Raw genomic sequence first — 19,810 nt, 5'->3', positions numbered from 1 at the left:
ATTGGTCGTATCGATAGTGGATATACGTTGTGGTACAGTTATAGAGCATTGAAGATTGGTTCGTGCGATATAGATTTTTCATTTGTTATAAATTATTTCCATTTTTGGCCTGACAAATTCTACTGCTAGTATGTATAAGTATTAAGCAAATTTTATTTTCAATCAATGTATTATACTGTCAACAAAGTAAGAGGTTTAGCGCTATAAAACCAGGTTTTATCCATCAATTTCTACATTTGAAAATGTCTGTACCAAGTCAGGAATATGACAGTTCTTGTCCATTTGTTTTTGATGTGTTTTGTCATTTGATTTTGCCATGTGATTATAGACTTTTCGATTAGATTTTCCTCTGAGTTCAGTATTTTTGTGACTTTACTTTTTATTGAACAGCAGTATACTTCTTTTGCCTGTATTTATGTTCTTCTGAAGGACAGATATCATGATGTATGTTGTCTTTAACAGTCTTTTGTAGCACAGATAAGCATAACGTCTGTTGTCTTTTTTTTGTCTTGTGTAGCACAGACAATTATGACTTTTGTTTTCTTTTGTGTTGTAGGACTTTCGCGTAAGATTTCCATAGATTTATTTTCTGTAAAGTTTTATTTTGTGGCATCATGGTTGTCTTGCCTTGTCTTTTTTAAAAGTCATCATCAAACTTTCTTTTTGCAGATACATGTACATGTATTTGAATGAAAAACTAATGTGAATACCCTTTTCTCGTAATTGAAGTATGTATATGTCTATTCAAGTAAATTTTCAGCTAAATATTAGTTATTTCTCAAAATATGCATTCCCTACATATTTCTTAAAACTCTTCCTATGATTCATTTGTGTTGACATCTTTTTTTAGAATTTGTACAGACTTGTGCATCTTTTAGATATTTCACTCCTGGCTTATTACAGAAAAATAATGATTGATTTACCTCCAATGGAATAAATATGCAAAACAAAAACAATATCAACAGTTGGTTTATTCTAAATTATTTTAAACATTTATCATATCTAATATTTTCCACATGTTTTATCAAAATTAGTACATTTACATGTATTCAAAAAGTATGTCTTCAAATTAGGTAGAGTTATTTCCCTTACACAGTCATATCATGATTATGAAGAAAATGAGAAGTAGATGTTTAAGTATAGATGAAAGGGAGGTAGAAGAGAATACAAATGTGCTGTAATATTAAACATATACAAATGTTTCATATGATGTTCTGATTTCTGAGATGGTGTCCTTCTTTTAAAAAAAAATGTTGATTGTGTTAAAATTGCTGCATGAATCAATAATGTTTTAGATATCATAGTTCACTTTAATTTTGAACTCTTGATAAGATTTACATCTATTAAAATTGAAATTTGTAAGAAACCGACATTTAAAAAAAGTTCATTTAAAGAAATTTAAATCGTGATATGCTTCATATAGCTGGAGACTTCAATCTAAGAAATGTGTTTGTGCGATCGATAAATAAAGGAATAATTCATAATTGTGTTGGTAGGAATCTTAGAAATAAACTATTGTTCAGGCAGTGTAGATATTTTATCTGCTGTAAGAGAAACAAGAAAAATTCCAAAAATGATAAAAAAAAAAATTAAAAAAAATTTAGTGTTGATACACTTAAAACATGTTTTTCAACCAGCTATTTATGATCTAAATAATGACATTTACAGTCATGAGAAAAAATGCGTTTAATTAACTTTAATATTAAAAAGATTGTAAAATTCATTATTAAGCAGAAAAAGATATTGAAAACCGTGACATTGAGGATCAAAGTTTATTAATGATTAAACTTCCATTATTTTGTGATTAAATTGACTTTGCAAAAGCTATCAAAACAACTTTTTAAAATCTCTGAAAAGGAAATGGTTTTTTAAATGCAACAACATATAATATATATACACAAACTGTAATCTAATTTGACCATTTTAATCATTTAGTACTTTGTGCTGGATAATGGACATGATGTCCATCTGACACTCATTTCACTAGGAACACATTAAAACTGTATTCATAACTATCACATAACAGCACTTAATACATATACACAGTTAAAAATATAAGCTCTTATTTACATATGTACAAACAAAAAATATCACAGAATATTTCAAAATATTGATTTTGATAAACATCTTAAAATAGAACCTTTGGGCAGTTTATGAACAGCACTAATTCCAGTACAAAAAGTTAGTTTTATGTCTTTTACTTATTTCTGAGCAAAATAATAACTGTATTTTTCTTTATAAAGCTTGTCATTTGTGATTTCATGAGGAAAAACTTTCAACATGACGGCATTGGAAACATAAAAATGCATTCCACAAAAAAAAAAAAAAAATACCATCAATTTTAGTTTTGAACAGCGGTATACTACTGTTGCCTTTATTTATTGAAACTTTGTTGTACCTTGGGGCAAAATTCAAAATGAAGAATAAAAATTTGCTGAACTAAATATTACACCTCAATAGGAGGCTTTCAACGGAAAAAAACTGTTCATAAATATCCAAAAAGATCTCATCACACTAAAGTAAATTAACATTATCTAAGGAGCAACACTTTTCCCAGCCTAAATGCATGTACGATAACATCTTGTCAATGTCGAAACTTCGAAAAATTGGAAAATATATTGCTACAATTTATTAATATTAATTGATATATCCTAATATCCCTAATATACAAAAGCGAAATTCTTCCATCTATGTTTAATTCCTTCTCGTTTTTGAAGTTCCATACGTTTCGCATGGATGACTTCAGATACCCATTCCTTGTGTATTGTATATGCCATTGGTCTACGTGGTATGGTATTATAGAAGAAAGTCTCCATATTTTCCATATAAGCCTTAGGAGGATTTGGCGGTATGACGGGATCTTCACATTGTACATAGTACGGCAGTCTCTTCATCACTTTCCTGAAAAGTATAAGCCATATAATTAATTTTAAAAGACGATGCATTTATTTGCCCCGATTGTGCTTGAAGCAACAAGGCATAACAATATAAAATTTTGATTTATTTTCAGGTTTTGATGATATACCTTAATAATAATTATACTCATTCAGGAGCAAACAATATACACTGATGATATAATTAAACTTTGATATATTCTTTGGGGCTATTTCCCAAAATTTCTTATTGTATATTCAGTTGGCAATAAAATTCATAGATATCACAAAAGTTGGCTTCATTTGTCTGGAAATGGTACCGGTGTCCTATAGTTGTTCTTCCCATGCCAATTTTTCCGGGGGGACTGGATTGATCAGCGTGAAGAGGGGAAAACCAGGAGCAGGCCAATTTCCCCCCTAATAACACGAGAATCTAATTTCCCCTCCCCCTTGTAATATAACGTTGGCGACGTCACATTGGTTGGTCGTTGATAACGAAATAACTACGAACGATTTTGTTTATGTACGAGACAATGCTACAGTTCATATAAAAAAAAAGCACGCATAGAAAGACATTGCTGTCTGTTGTCAGAAAAACTAAACCGGCAACGTGAATTGTTGTGGCGAATCGTATTAAAAATGTGTTCCTTGGGTGATAATGAACCCCAACGAAAACTTGTTGGCATTTTAAAGCATGAGGGTATTAGTATGGAGTATACACCTACATGTAGAAAGTTGTCAGGTCAAAAGAATGCATGTAAATGATTCGGACGATCAAACAACAAAAAAAACAACAAAAAAAACGCAAATAAAGACGGGTAAAAATATAAACGGACTGATGGACATGTAGGCACAGTATGGTAGAAATATAGACCGGCTAAAAGGGTAGACAAGTAGACAGATTGATGGACACATACACAGACTGGTGACATAAATGTACATGACTGGTAAACATGTAGATAGACTAATGAACACGGAGAAGAACTGATGGACATGTAGACAGAATAGTATAGACACAAAGAAGGACTGGTGAATATGAAGTCAAACTTTTGAACATGAAGAAAGACTAATGGATACATAGACAGACCGTTGAAAATGTTTACGAACTAGTGGACATAGACAGACTGGTAACCATGTAGACAGCCTAGTGGACTCATAGCCATACTGTGGAGAATGTAGAGAAACTAGGGGACTATTTGAAAGACAGGTCAAAATAAGGACAGGCTAATGGACACATAGGCAGACTGGCGAACAATTGTGTAATTTAAATGTAAATTTGTCAGCATAAAAAACTAATTCTAACTCTGTTGGATTTAATTTTCAGACTTATATAAATATAATGAAATCTATCATATGGGGAAGAGATTGACATGGGGGGAAAATGACTAAATGTATACGTATTGCCAAATTTCCGCGGGGGAAGAACTGCAATGATCCAAAATTTTTCCCAGGGGAAAAACTGGAATGGGGGAGAATGGCTAAATAACAAGGGTAAAAGGCGGATATCAGTGTTTCATCTGTTTGACTATGGGATCAATGAAAAATGAAGAAAGAGGAAGTAGGGGTCAACTTCAATGATACACTCGACAAACTAAGTAAGGTATCACGCCATTAACACGGAATATTCCATTATGAACATATTTGTTTTAATTATAAGACAATAATTGTGCCAGATGCGAATCAATACAATCAAATCAATCATACAAATTAAAATATAAATAATATACAACTTCCCACGCATATAATGTGCCATCTATTGTTTAACTGACCTTAATTAAGTGCATAACATAATTATATGTACAAATACACATTTAATACCATATATGAATATACTTTAGTACATCAACACATTTCACCGAAAATCATCTAATCTATTCTCTTACCACTAGAGGACACATATTTGCCAGAAACCTGGGTCTAAATCAAGATCTAAATAGTTAAAAAAAAAGTATCATATCTACTTACACTTTACTTATTTTTCTAAAACAAAGTTCCCATACGATATGGGGATTATCAATTTGTAATTTATTTCTCGTCCAAATGGCTTTTTATGTAGATGTTTTTCTTATGTGTTTATATATGCATAAATGTACAGACATTAATATGTGTTACTGTTGGGCCCAATATTTTTTTATAATTTTTTTTTTTATAATATTTGATGCAGTTTCAATTTAAATCTTTTATCCAACATTTACACGAGCTTTACAATATTACCACAATACATAATGTATATGTCCATTGAAAGGGTTGAACACAATTAGCGAAGAACGTGTTACATTTGTCTGTCTCAAAAATCGAAGGTTTAACAAAATAGTTCCCTTTGTATCTCACGTCTCTTTCATTTTGTTTTTTGATTGGTTGACTGCAATTCGCTGAACAAATGTTTTGTTATGGTTGGAGAATATATGCATATATGCATACTTCTTTCGCCTTTTTCACCTAGCATATTATAAATATTTCTACACTTTTTTACTTCTTGACATGAAGGAATGTTAAGAGTTCATTTAAAAGATGATTATACCAAAACTGCTAGATTAAATATTTAAGCAGGAGTGAATATTTTTTTTTTCAATCATATTTATCTTATTCAGTCGTTGTTTTTCAAAAAATATTACTCACTTCAGTTTAAGTGGATCGCCATGAACTTCTGCTCTCCAGCCATATTTTTCTCGGTCTCTTTCATATTGATCTGGTGTTGCCACTCGGGATACGGTATCTGCGTAGTCAGGTACACATGACTTTGGTGTCGGATTCCTTGGTCGTAACTGACGTATGTCGTCTGTTGGCGTCTGGTACCTGTTTGATCCAGCAGATTTGATTGGTCGTGGGGGAGGTGTAGGTTTCTGTCTAGGTATAACAGCACTCTTCACCCTTTCTCGTTTAGTGTCGAAGCTTTCCCTCTCTGATATTTCCTGATATTCTGATGTCGGTATGATTGTTATACCATTCTCTGGTTGAAACGCTGATGATGGAGTTGGTGTCCGTGGCTCCAACTCTGTTGGTATTGGCACACCATAAGAAGTTTCCGCTACTTTAGTTGACCAACATTGAAATGGGGTAGGTATTTGTAATTTAGGTACGGGTTTGAAGTCATATATCGGTGCACTTTTGGCTCGTATTTGCAAAGATGCTGACTGTTTACTCCCTGCTCTAGAATGGTGACTGGAGACACTAGACATTGGACGTTTGCTAGGAGTTGGTGATGGACGAAAGCCTTTCGGGGGCCTTGGTGAAGGTGGTTTTGGTGCTGTATAGTAGTTACTGTTTTGATACTTGTACATGGCTTCAAGTTCTAAAATATTGAATGAAAGAAAATTTTATATACATTTTTGGGGGGAATCATCTACATTTTAATTATGACAATGACAAGCAAAGCAAGAACACCAAGCCAAATATTTGGTATATTAAAAACGTCTTGACAAAATACAAAAGAAATCATGGGTAAAGCATCAAGCAAATCACGACACAAAAGCGAGAATGTTCATTACATTCAAAAAGTGTAAAAGTAAAAATTTAAGTAGGTAAAAAAATGGTTATGTTGTACATTTTTAAATACTAATCAAATATTTACCGGTTATATTTAGTGTTTTATTGCAAACGGATTGTGAAAATAAGTTGAAACTGAATTAGAAAATGTATTTCCCTCTTAAAACATCTACATGTTAATATTTTCTTTTTTCCTTTGAAATATTGAAATATTGTCAATGTTAGTTAGTTTTCAGTTCAGGATGGTGATAGCAATGTCGTGTTTCTTGCATGTAAAATTACCACACTTTTGATTGGTCACTCTCTGTGGTCACGTGATTAGAGGAACACAAAAAGCATGTTATTTGTTAAAGCAGTACCTGACAACATAGAAGGAGACCGTGCTAAAAACAAAAGTGTATACACATGAAAATATTTTGAAATAATAATAATATAAGCAAACGTTTCTTATATCATTTACTGCTCAAGATGTCCATTTGGACATATGTGTTTCTGTGTTGATGCAAACTTTGATGCCAAAATGTCGAAAATCAAAAGCGTAATAACGATTTTGGAGTCAAAAGGTTCCAACATTTACCCGAATCCTGACCATATTTGAGTGTGAATGTACCGACTGGTGATATTATCGGGGATAAACTCTCTAGCATTAGAGTTGTCGATCCTTTAAAAGTAAATCATTTACCGATTCTAAAAACTCATGGATATTTTTTTTATATAAAAGGTGCTCACCATGCATTAATTTTAGGTTGCACATATTGCATACTTTCAAAACAAACATTGCATATGCATATAACGCTGATTAGAACTACATATGGTATAAATTGGTCCAATTGTTTCAGAGAAAACGTGTTTTAAGAGACCACATTTGAACAAAATATGAGACGAAATGTGATGAGAAAAATCTCCCTTCGATCAATGCAATACGACATCAAAAAAATTGAACGATCATTTTAATTAAAGTATAATTAATTATTCTGCACTGCTTAGAAAATAAAACCAAGAAATGTTTTTTTAAACTTTAAGCAACATTATTGTTATAATCATTCGGTGTTATCTATCTTAAGAAAAAGATGCAAATACTCACGGTATTCATTTGGAACACCCATCCGCCTATCAACATAGACATCCTTGGCGGAAGGATACCAGCCGTACGTCTGCTCTTTCATGATGTCTGGTAAAACAAACCTGTAAAATAATAAATGGTGAAAGTGCTATTCTTCGAATGGAAAAATGGAAAGGACTGAACTTACTGGAACTCCTGTTCCGTCGCCAATCTGTTAAAGAAGTATTGGCACGGGACTAGTTCGTGTAAGCTGCTGTGTTTCTAGTAGATATATATTTATCATAACTAGCATGTATTTCATAGCATGTAAAGATCTTACTTATACAGATTCTTGATTGAATAAGAAGTCATTTCACCAACATTGAAAGACATGAGACAAGATAACTGTCTCGCCCTTTAGGCGTTGTTGAAAGGTTTTATGAAATGTTCGTTTTCAATTATAGTTATTACTTTAATTTTCATGTGAATTTACTGTAATAATTGGTTTCGAACTTTTATCTTTTTTTTATGTTTCCTTAACAACCCTAATTAAACTAAGAACAGTGAACGTCAGCGTCACATAAGGTTTCAGCATAGTATCTAATAACTCTTTTTAGAGTGGCTCTTGTTTTATATGTGAAGTTGTAATATTATGTAAATATTTTATAAGAGGTGATACTTAAATATAATAGTGTCTTGTCTAGTCTTGTTTTTCTTAACCTTTTGAGTACATAAGAAAATAAGTAAAAGACAAAAAAAAGGATGTATGTCCCTAAAATATTTTTTAGTAGAATGTGTTAATTGTATATCATTTGTTACATTATGTACTATTCTAATCATTATCAGTTGCAGTACTCTCAAGAAAGGACTTATTTCTTATATCTGTAATTTAACTCTTTTTTACCTATTCAAAATACTTTTTAAGCATGCAAGAGTATTTCTGTTTTTTGAGTATACCCTAAATTGAGTGTTCGATGTTTTATGCTATCACTAGAATAAAGCTTATCGGGTGATGATTTTTGTTTTAAAAGAAAATGTCTATAAATACACATTTGACATAGTCTTTTCAGGAATGAAAAGACTGACCGATACACTTTCTCCAAATAAAGAATAGAAGAAAAAAAGTAACATTCAAAATATTTAATAAAAAAAAAAAAAAAATCAGCTTTTCAGCTATTTTGGCAAGTCTTTTCTTACTAATGAAATCTTTATTTGAAATGAATCAGCTAAATGGTTCAGATTGTTTGTTTGGTTTTAAGTCATTCTCTTTTGAACATTCAAAATTATAATCAATCCATCGCATTCCATAGCCACGTGTAACTTGTTAATATAAGCGTCTGGAAACAAAATACTTCTGAAGCAACTTTATCCAAATGAAGATTTGTCAGATAACTTAGCATGTTAGGGTTGCTCTATTGTTTCTGTCAAACTCTTATCAGTTTATTTAAAACATTTTTGGAAGTTTTAAAACCACTATACCAATACTAGTTTACTACAAATTCGACCCTTTATCGCCAAGATATAGTTACCCTTTTGTATACAGTGTATTTAAACAACCTATAATTTGTAAGAAAACGCTGAATTATTAATTTAACACACCAATTGATTAATTTTGAACGTGAGAATATAATACTACAGCAAGTCTGTGTTTTTATTATGAACAATGACATAAATTTTCTATTCTAATGTTTTGACAACCACTGCACATATTTTGAGTATATTATTTTTCAATTTAAATGCCATTTGTAAAAAAAAAATGAATAGGGAAATTAAATATGATACTTTATTATAGAAGTCAACATCAATATTTGCATTTCATTTGTATAGAGAAGAGTTTCCTTTTCTGCAATGTCATCTCAACACCGCTTGTTTAACAAAAGATAGGAAGAAACCATAATAGACATATCGTCTGAATACCACAGAAAGCGAGTTGTGATGAATGCATTAATCAAACATTATTTCATAATATGCTCTATAAACTCTAAAATTTGCATTGTTATACTTTTACAACATAGTTATTGGTTTGGTTTCACAACTATTTTGAGTGCCACTGATGAGTCTTATGTATAAACGTTACGTAACGTGCGTTACGTAGTACTTGTGATCAGTAATTTACAGCGTATATATAACCCTTGTATCTTTTATGAGTTTCTAGCAAATAACAGCCAACTCATTAACGATATTGTGTGTCATACTACATACAACTCTTGAACATGCACAACCTGGACTTACGTGGAATTTTATGTCAAAGGTCATAATTTCGAGAGAACCGGGACGAGCGCAAATTAATCTGTTATTCATCATTATACAATAATGTTACAAAAATCCGATCTTCTTCAATCAAAAAGAAAGAAAAAATGTCTGGATCACTAGAACAGTTTTCCCCAGCCATGTAGTGACGGTGCATAAACAGTTATATAAGTTCAATTCCTTAACATTTTATCTCAATTCATCAAATTTCGATTTATGAAAACATATTCGATTATCAGCATTGACGATCGATCATCAGTGATCATCGCTATTAATACACGAGACTTTATTGCATAATATATATTGGTACATAAAAATTAGAACAGATAGTTTTTAAGTTGACTGATCAATATCGAAGGATTGTTTTGCAGCACTACACTACAAAGTGGCATTTGAATTTATTACATAAAATGAACTCAAAGTACCGAGTTATATAACCAGAAAATTCAATATCCATTTATAATAGACATGCGTATATTATGGGTTTTAATAGAAAAGTTTGTGCAGAAAATCTATGTAAACTGATCTTTCTATACAGTGGCAGATCTAGCAATTTGAAAGGAAGGTCCAACTATATGTCCCCATTCAAATGCATTGATCGTTAAAAAAAAGGGGGGGTTCCAACCCCCGGAACCCTCCCCCTGGATCCGCCACTGCTATATTGTACATTATTTCAAATTTAATCCAAGATATTGATTGAAGCCGTTGTATTTTTCAATTCTTATGATTAAATCAGATTTATGTTTTCTCTTTCTCTTTTATTGTTATGGCTGCCAAGCAAACAGGCCATCCGATATTAAGTGAAGTTTTGCTTCAGTATTCTAAATAACATCTGAAATGATTACTGACGAGACTTGTTTTCCAACAGGCTTTAACTGCTCATTCCACTAGAAAATCTTTAATAAGTTTTTTCATATACATATGTACATCATTTCTTATTCGTGAATGCAATTTACATAAAATTTACATTTCGTTTTCGTTATGTTGAAAGGACTTTAAAACTTCAAGAATAGTTTTAAACATATATGCATCGAAAGCCCCCGCAATAAATATTTAAATGCTTCTTAAAAGAGATGAAGAAGTCTCGAGGTGAAAAGTATTTGTTTTCTAGTTCAATATTTACCCATTTAAACATAAACTCATACGTCTCATTTTATGCTTTTAGTATTTATTTATTATCCGTCTAGTTTTTATAACTAACTATTAATGTATGTTCACGACACGATTCAATCTATACGCTTTCTTTTAAATTGGCATCTATAATTGAATGCAAATACAGAAGATGTTAGGCTCATATAATCATCAAATTTTGAAGGTTGCATCCGAAGAAAAGGCTGAATTTTATTATTAAGGGTTTAGATTTCGAAATAAATGGAAGACAAGTGCAACATTTACATAACTCTGTTTACATGTGTATTCCAAGACCGTAATATCCATTCGAAAAAAAACCTGCATAATTATATTCATATCATTGAAGTACATAGTACTATCATCAAACAATTTAAATTAAAGACATGTGCATTTCTAAAGACATTAAATCAAATAAATTTACACAAACGCCGATAGAATATATATGCAAAAGGAAACAAAAGACAGTCAATGGACATTTGATTAATTGTCTTGAAGACAGTAACCCACCCACCAAAGAACATCTAATCAGGTTCGGATCCAGGATTTTGAAAAGGGGGACTTGGCAAGCCAATATTTGGAGGAATGCTGGTAAAATGCTATTCATGAAGCGACTAAAGGGGGCTGGGTCTCCTGCTTATCTCTATATCTGCATCTACAAATAAGCAAGAAAAAAGAACGTTTGGATACACTATCCTCTCTGGATCAATTAAACTGACAATTCTAATCGCAAAAGCGTGAATCAAACCAATAAAAAACAGAAAAACAGACAATCTTACCATAAAGTATTATAGTGCTAGTAAACTGAAGTCCACTTCAGAAAAAAAACCTTTCCTATCTTCATTCAGGGAAAACATCAACTTAGAAACCAGTCAATACAATTTCCGTTGATATAAAAGAATAATCGATTTCGATAGGGAATCTCGACCTTAGATACAAAGAGAAGTTTAGATTTATTATGCTCTAGTAATTAGCGACATTATTGATAAGAAAGGCCGTCCTATTGTGATGTCAGGCTACCTTTAATGGTGTGTATTGTTAGGGGAGAGACACCACTTAATTACTGCCAATTTATTTATATTGTAATTACATATTGTTGATGTTCTTGCAAAATTACAAATTGCTTTTAATATGTATTGATAAACTGAATTGATTAATTTTTTTAAATGGACGAAAGTCATACCATGGAGTTTTCATATAACACAAGTTTAATTTATAAAAAGGGGGGTCATTTTTAAACTTATTTTATTTGGAGAACATGGCAAAGGGATGAGATAAGTTTGTCAAAGCCCTCTTGTGTAAACAATTTGGAGCAGGATAAAATTATAAAATATTATACATGCTCACAATACAATACATCAGACCCGTAGCCAGGACTTTCCAAGGGGGAGGGGGGCTACATGAACTTGCGATCTAATCATACTCAACTTTAACAGTTACAATTCGAACAGAACGTCGACCTTAATTAACAGTGCTTATATGTTTTCAAAAAGGGGGGGGGGGGGTAATTCGAATTTAAACATTATAAAAACAAAAGATAACGATATAACATCGATAGTAAGCGTATTACTGCGAAGTTAAAACTTTGTTTCAGTAATGTAATTATACTGTCTCTTCACAACACCTACCCCCCCCCCTTAAAAATACCCTAAATCTGTCCGGATAGTGACTCCCATATTAGAAAAATGTATGTGTTATAGATAAAATGCACTTTATAAACACTCTCTTATATCTTTATTTTATCATTAAATTGTCCTATTTATAAACACCCTCGGCTTGTCTAAATTTAGATTAATTTCTCTGTATGGATACACACGGAAATCTAAAACTGTGCGTTCATTACACAGTTGTATAGTTATGTATAAGTAATGATTTGAGAACATTTTTCTATGATTTGTTTTGATTTATAGACCCTTCTCACGCAAGCACTTAAAGATTGGTAGGATTTAAATAAAAGGAATTAAGATTAAGATAAAACCAAAAAAATTGTTAACTACAAAATTACTGGACGTTTGCTATTGAAATTCAAATCATATATATATATATTTTCACATTTAAAGTTTGGTAGAAACTTTGTTCGTTAGAGAATTTATAATACATCTTCGCGAATGTTTGGTATTATTTCTAGTTCAACTTTTGGTGCTTTCGTATGGCTATAATTTCTTTCAAGTGCCATTGATGAGAAATTATTTTTCGAAATGCAAATATAGTGCATCTAAGTCGATTCCATATCAATAATATTGCATGATAACTTAGTTTAATGCGATGTCAATAAGGAAAAACTTGCCTGTCTAAATGAATGTTTTTCGTGTTCAGTGACAAATATTACATTGTATATGGACTTGTTAATGTGTCACCCTGCCTTCCTTTTCATCCCCTCCAAAAAAACAAAATAAAGACAGAGCAAACAAACCTTATTACGAAGTTCTTGAAATGGGACAGGGAATATATAAGCATTTATCTTACCTCCTATACATTTCCAGGAATATGATTGGTTAAAAGCGTCCGCGTGCAAACCGTGTATATTTGATATTAGGTTAGTAGGGAGGCGGGGCTCATCTCATACACGGTTAGTAGTGGAGTTACGTCCCTTTATATTCCATATTAGGTAAGAAGGGGAACTATGTAACGAATATTACACGCTGCAAAATCGTGCAGTGGTAGTCAATAAAAACATTTCTTATCAAGAATATAAACAATGACATCACCGAAGTCAAAATATTCCCCTGTAATAGATTTTAATGCCTATAATCCAAAATCTAACACGCTTTGTATTTTACAACCTTTTTTTTAAAGAGATCATGCAAATAGGATTTATGTCCATAATCCTTTGTATTCAAATAAAACTCTCTAAAATCGCCGGGATATTTGATTCATAAGTGGATTTATGGCCATATGACTACTTGTTCAATAATATTTATTCGCTGTTTATATGAAATATTTATTTCTAATAGGAGTTTGTCATATATCACGTTGAAAGGCTTCATATGAATGAATGTTTTCATATCAGGGATATTTTGTTCATTAAGACTTTACATCGAACTTTTGACATATGTTGATTTTGGCACATACTATTTCATGATAAATTTTAGTGTGTGGTATATTTCTCAAAGCATTGGTTTTGTTGATTTGTTTGTAATACTCACAAGATTTAAGTTTACCAAATACGTTTAAAGTAAATTTAAAACTTATCTTCTTCAAAAGATAGATTTCATAGAATGATAGACCAAGGTATACATTTCAGAAATTCTATGGAATTGATAGGCCAACCTTAAAATCGTTTGTTTTCCTTTTACGATCCTGTCCCTCAAATCTTACAAATTGCATACATGCGCGTATATCGAAATTCATAGATAATCTGACTGCAATTCTAAATATTGACAAAGCAATAATAAATCATTTAAAGTACATAACCACAACTACATGAAAAGTATAAAAATAACTTTAAAAAATACTTCAGAAACAAAAAATTAAACGAAAAAGAATACAGCAAAATTTGACGAACCATATATAAATGGATACTTTTTAAAACAGAATAAAAGACAATGCTGAATACTATTTTTTTCCTTTTTTTTTTATCTGTTTCGAACGATATTAAGCAGTTACTCACGTGAAACGAGAAATATAAATTAATTTCACTGATTCTGCAATCAAACATTTTTATGTTAAACTCTAAACGTGTTTCGACTATTTGAGTCGTTTGGTTGCTTTCTTGTGAACGAATATTCTATATTTGTCTTTTATTCATAATACTTTATATCTTTAATATGTAATTTAAAACTCACCGAACTTTCTTATCAGACAAAGTTGATTCATTATCCGTTCTGTCAACACATTCTCCAGAAATTAATTCCATGTTCTGTTATTTTTTTAATTATTAAAGTCATTTAATCTCGTACACAAAGATACCAATTGTTAATTTTCAAAATCCAAAGATCTTAGTGTATGCTCTTACTTTGCTGGTTTAATAGTGTTTATTGTCAATGTTTAGGCCAAATTCTTCAAGAAATTCTAATGAAAGTTTCTTCAATACAAAACGAAACCGTTTAATTAACAATTTTCACCAAGGCCTATTAAATAAACCATGCCTCCATTTTGTCAACACATTTGTTTTTATATCTTTTATTCTTTTAAATTGCTTTTTAGTAATTTCAATGTGCTAAGCAACAACCACATTTACTCCGGAGATATGATCTTCACTACTCAACATTTTTGTAATTATTTTTAATCTTCATTGGATAATTGCGCAATTTTGTCCTTAGTATACATAACCTTCAAACATGAAAATGAATTCAAACAACTCATCGCCATACTAAACATTACTAGTTCAATTTTATGAGTGATTGCCTCACATTAAAAGGGAAATAGAACTGAAGTCCACTTTTCAAGATGGTGCAACAAGAATATATTGTCTCATCCTGCGTCAGCACTTTGACCTGCATTTCTAGTAGAACATATTTCTTATCTCAATTAAATATGGACAAGTCTAAGATGATATTATCCTCGTATACCCACACCAAAGAAAATATTGAAGTCTTCAATTTCAATCATGTCTAGGGCAGATGTATCTTAAAAGCAAACGTGGTTTTTATTCCTTCATAAAAACCTTCAATATCATATTCCATAAATAATTTTGCAATTATGGTATTTATTTTGAAACAAATATTGCTTAAAATAGCAAATCGATTTGAAAACAATTTTGCCGTCTTATTCAGGAAGAAACTCGTCAACATTGCTCATATTGATAGACATTAGTTACATTTAGAAGTATTAAAACTTGTTAAAATTGGTATCCATGAATAAGATAATTTTATTCCAAGTGCTAAGTTTTTTAACCCGGAAGCGAAGTAAACACTTAACGCGACACGTGGTTGAAACCTATCTGATCAACGGAGATAATTGGGATATTAAAAGAAAAGTTAAGTACTCTGGTGATTAAAGAACGCCGTTAAAGTTTCTTTTAAACTTCGTCTTAAACGGTCATCAAATTCGTAAGGTGAACAGATTTCTATGGCAAATTGGAAACTAACTTCGAGAGTAGCCCGGGTCCAAGGAAAAGAAAGTGGTCTGTTCCCCCTGAGTGGTGTAATTCCTCGCAAGGTTCATTCAATTAGCTGGAGGATGTATAAAGACGTAGCCACATTCTAATTGAATGTATCGCCCTAAATATACCTGAACTATTTGCCACTGGACAATAAACTGTCAAAAATTAATTATACATGATTGTTTAAATAAAAAAATATGGAAATACCCTAATTTTGTGTCGTTGTTTGTTGTTTGCAAAGTTCACAATTTGCCCTGAAATCTTTCAGATAATTGAAGAAAATAATAGGCGATTGTTTGCCACAGATTTAGGAAGATAAAGAGAGGCGAAAGATAATACTAAATATACCTTTGAAATAAAAAGTCGAAAATAAAATTAATTTCTGTGTTTGGTCTCTTTTGGAGAGTTGTCTCATTGGCAATCGTACCACATCTTCTTTTTTATATTGACAACGCCATGGCTGAAAAGAATAAGACCAACAAACGAGAGTACACAAAACAAAACATAGAAAACTAAAGACTGAGCAACACGAACCCCACCAAGAAAGGCTAATCAGATCCTGCTCAACATATGGCACCCGTCAAATCAGAAAATGTCAATTTATTGGAAAACTTGATATTGAAAATGTTGCTGTTCGTCGTGACCTTTTAAATTTTCAATTCTATTACTTTCATACATTTATTTATAAAAAAAGTTTTAAGTTTTAAACGATGACAAATTCTGTCAAATAAAAACGGCAAAGAGAAACGCACTGATATCAACAAAACGCACCTCGCTACAAACTTTGAAATAAATGATTAAATAAGGTAGGACACAACACGACAATATTCCGTGATAAAGACACTTACAGGCCCTACATATAATATTTACTTTGACAAGATAAAACAATCGATAGACAAATTTAACTTCAAGTATTGTGTCAAAAATATCTGATAACGTATAGCCTGATAAAACCATCTTAAGCATACTTAATATTCTACATTAGGAAACAAAACAAAGTTGTCTTTGACTCTGATGCAATTTAGCATGCAGCGTTAATCAGCATGCACAGTACTTTGTCAACTGCATGTGCATATTATAGCACTTATTTAAACTGATAAATTTAAAACCGAAACAATGGATTGAAATGGGTCGTTATCGAAAATTGCTGAGTTTTCAATAAAATTTTGATTGATTCAAATAACAGGCTAACTTATAGCTCTTCATCTTTTATATAAGCTTTGGATTTCAAACATTTTGGCCACGAGCATCACTGAAGAGACATGTTTTGTCGAAATGCGCATCTGGTGCAGGAAAATTGGTACCGTTAATGTTAAATACTGACGGATAGACAGGCCTATTAATTTAATGACTATATCAACGTGACTTATGCGTTGTACTGAAAGATAGTTTGGTAGAATTTCAATAAAACTGATTAGCCTAAATCAAATAAATTAAACTCAATAAAATCAACAAAGTATCTTTCCTTTTTTCATAATATTATAACATTTTACTGATAGTATTTCATTTTATTGTTGTTTGCTTAACATCCAGAGGCGAATATTTCATGTATATTTAATGTGAGGTAAGTCTTGATGGGTAAAACAAGGAAGGTTCTGTAAAGTGTTCGACTAGCACAAAGAAATAAGAGTTTGGACTACCACAAAAACGCTGATCACGTTGGATAGGGGCAGACGTCATGGCATGCTGCATCCTTAGATCATGAATGCTCAAAAAGTTGTTGCATGGGTTCCTCAACTTTTAGAAAGAATTTCAACCTCCCACGCGGGGCCATGGTTTTAACAGGACGCATAAATATTTCGAATGTTTACAAAATATTCGAATTTTGCTGTCTTCTGAAATTATTTGTCGTACAAGTTACCCAAAACCAGAACGGCAGACCCATTCAAACATTGTATACGTTATGTATCATTAAACAACTACTAGTAAATAGGAAGTATTAGACCAATAAATAAATATGCATTCATTGTATATATAGATAAGTTAAATCAAATGACTAATTATATATATAATTATGAATGGAATTTAATTAAATACTAATTAAACGTTTTAACGGTTAATTAAGTGCTTTTGTTAATTGTTTTTTAAATAAAAACGTTACAATTTGACTGAAACAAATCCCTATAATCCGTTCGTATCAGAACGTGAATATATCCACAGGAAGATAACAATCTATGTAATTTGACTTGTATAATATCTGAACAAACAAATCCATACAAATCCATTTCAAGACAAAATGTTGCATAATTAGTCTTAAAATTAAAAAAGAAGTGTGTTCCCGTATAGAATCTAAACAAAGAAAGATTTCGGGTTGCCTGACTCTGTTATTCTTAATCAGGTTTCTTAGGTGTACTATTGGATTTTTTCAGTTACAATATTTAATTAATTTTACAAATTGTACTTAAAACACAACCAGTAAATACAAGATAGGAATGAAAAAATACGCATAAGCCCTTAAGTTGTATATAAGTCCCTGACCATTGATTTTTTAAGTGAGAGATCCTTGCTACTATGCACTTGTTTCTGAAATAGATACCGTGGCTATATACATGAATGTGTATACTACGGATATTTGTTTTCAAAGACAAGCGCCAATGGAAAAACTTTGTTGATGTGTTTTGCTTAATTTTCAGATTCTATATATTTATATGATAACAATAAATAGTAAAATAGTATATGATAAATAAAAGTAGATATTTTTTGGGGAAACCTAGGTTATACCTTGTTTACTCGTACACACCCTTAATTACACTTGTTTTCACTGAAATTTACATTTATTGCATAAGTCAAGGGAATAAGTAAATCTTATTTCTTTGTGTAGTAATTCTTTTAAATCTATGGTATTTAAACTTTATTTTGGTTTTACAAACAAGATCCAAATTGAAAATTAAAATCCACTACATACACAAAACGTTATAAGAATTTTAAAATATCACTTTCCAATCCAGGCGTGAAACCTTTAGTGTAATATATGAATTTATAGAGGAGCATCTTTGATTTGTTGAAATTTATAAATACTTATGATTTTAAAGAAAGATTTAACTTGTATATGGTATATAAGAAATCCATAAAGGCATATCAAATCGTTTGAAGTACACACTCTAAACTTCCGTGTGTGTATGAGGTATATGATACTAAGTAAAAACTTTAAATTGACATTTCAAAAATAGCAAATACACAACTGATAGAAAATCAATATCTATACATTGAAATATTCATTTTAAATTATTAAAACAAGTTATCTGATAATTATGTAGAGCGTTTATCGTGTGTCCTGTTTATTTCAACACCGTGTTAAATCACTGCCCAGGTGACTTTAAATTATAATTAATATACATAATATTACAAAATCACGCAACCTACCTTAATTATGAAAATTAAACTGTATTGTTTTCACTAACACATCTTAATAGTTAGAATCTACTTTATGAACACAAAACTAAATATCATATTTCCCTTCTTAATTTTACCACCTGTATTTTTCGAGCCTCGTTTTGACAGTTTCTAAGGACGCATTCAGTGGCCGTTTGTTTGTTTAGAACCCCATTGAGTAAATAGAAAAGCTGCTTAGTTCACAACTACGATGACATCCATTAAATGCCTATCACAGTCATCAATACTGGAATAATTCAAGTTAAATTGAATAAAATCAACATGAATAAAATAATTAATTTTCAATTATGTAATATCTATTGATTGGGAAGTTCTAATGCTGTAGACATTCGACCACACTGTCACAAAAAGGAAGAATAAAATTAAAAGACAACTAACACAGAAAAAGTTGGAATTGTCGCACCGTGTTTATATTAATGTTTTTTTTTTTTTTTGTTGTTTCTTTTGGGGGGAGGGGGAGGGGGCGCTTGTAGGGGATCCAAAACACACAGATTTGAGGAAAGGGGGAGTGTGGTTGTTGCATATAGTTTGGGTTTGTTCTCAAATTCAGAATGAGTTTACAGTTTTGAAAACAGTAGGAACTTGGGAACAAGA

The 19,810-nt window shown here is 31.3% G+C and overlaps 1 protein-coding gene across 7 annotated transcripts; it reads right to left on the bottom strand.

Annotated features, from left to right (window-relative positions):
- Positions 1–953: 953 nt before the first annotated feature.
- On the bottom strand, positions 954–19,400 carry LOC143076105 (uncharacterized). Of its 7 annotated transcripts, none has more exons than XM_076251747.1 (5): positions 19,297–19,400; positions 7,444–7,544; positions 6,719–6,742; positions 5,493–6,165; positions 954–2,901 (listed from the first exon to the last, which is right to left on the bottom strand). In XM_076251747.1, exons 2-5 carry the CDS (start codon positions 7,523–7,525, stop codon positions 2,661–2,663), a joined length of 1,020 nt encoding a protein of 339 aa, XP_076107862.1. In that variant the 5' UTR covers positions 7,526–7,544; positions 19,297–19,400; the 3' UTR covers positions 954–2,660. The 7 variants fall into 7 exon arrangements, with proteins under 7 accessions (XP_076107862.1, XP_076107861.1, XP_076107859.1 ...); XM_076251746.1 differs by having other exon boundaries at positions 19,187–19,340; XM_076251744.1 differs by lacking the exon at positions 19,297–19,400 and adding an exon at positions 14,565–14,688.
- Between the last annotated feature and the right edge of the window lie 410 nt (positions 19,401–19,810).

Source organism: Mytilus galloprovincialis, chromosome 5 (assembly GCF_965363235.1).
Source record: "Mytilus galloprovincialis chromosome 5, xbMytGall1.hap1.1, whole genome shotgun sequence".
Classification (NCBI taxonomy): Eukaryota; Metazoa; Mollusca; class Bivalvia; order Mytilida; family Mytilidae; genus Mytilus; species Mytilus galloprovincialis.
This window is presented reverse-complemented; position numbering and strand designations above follow the sequence as displayed.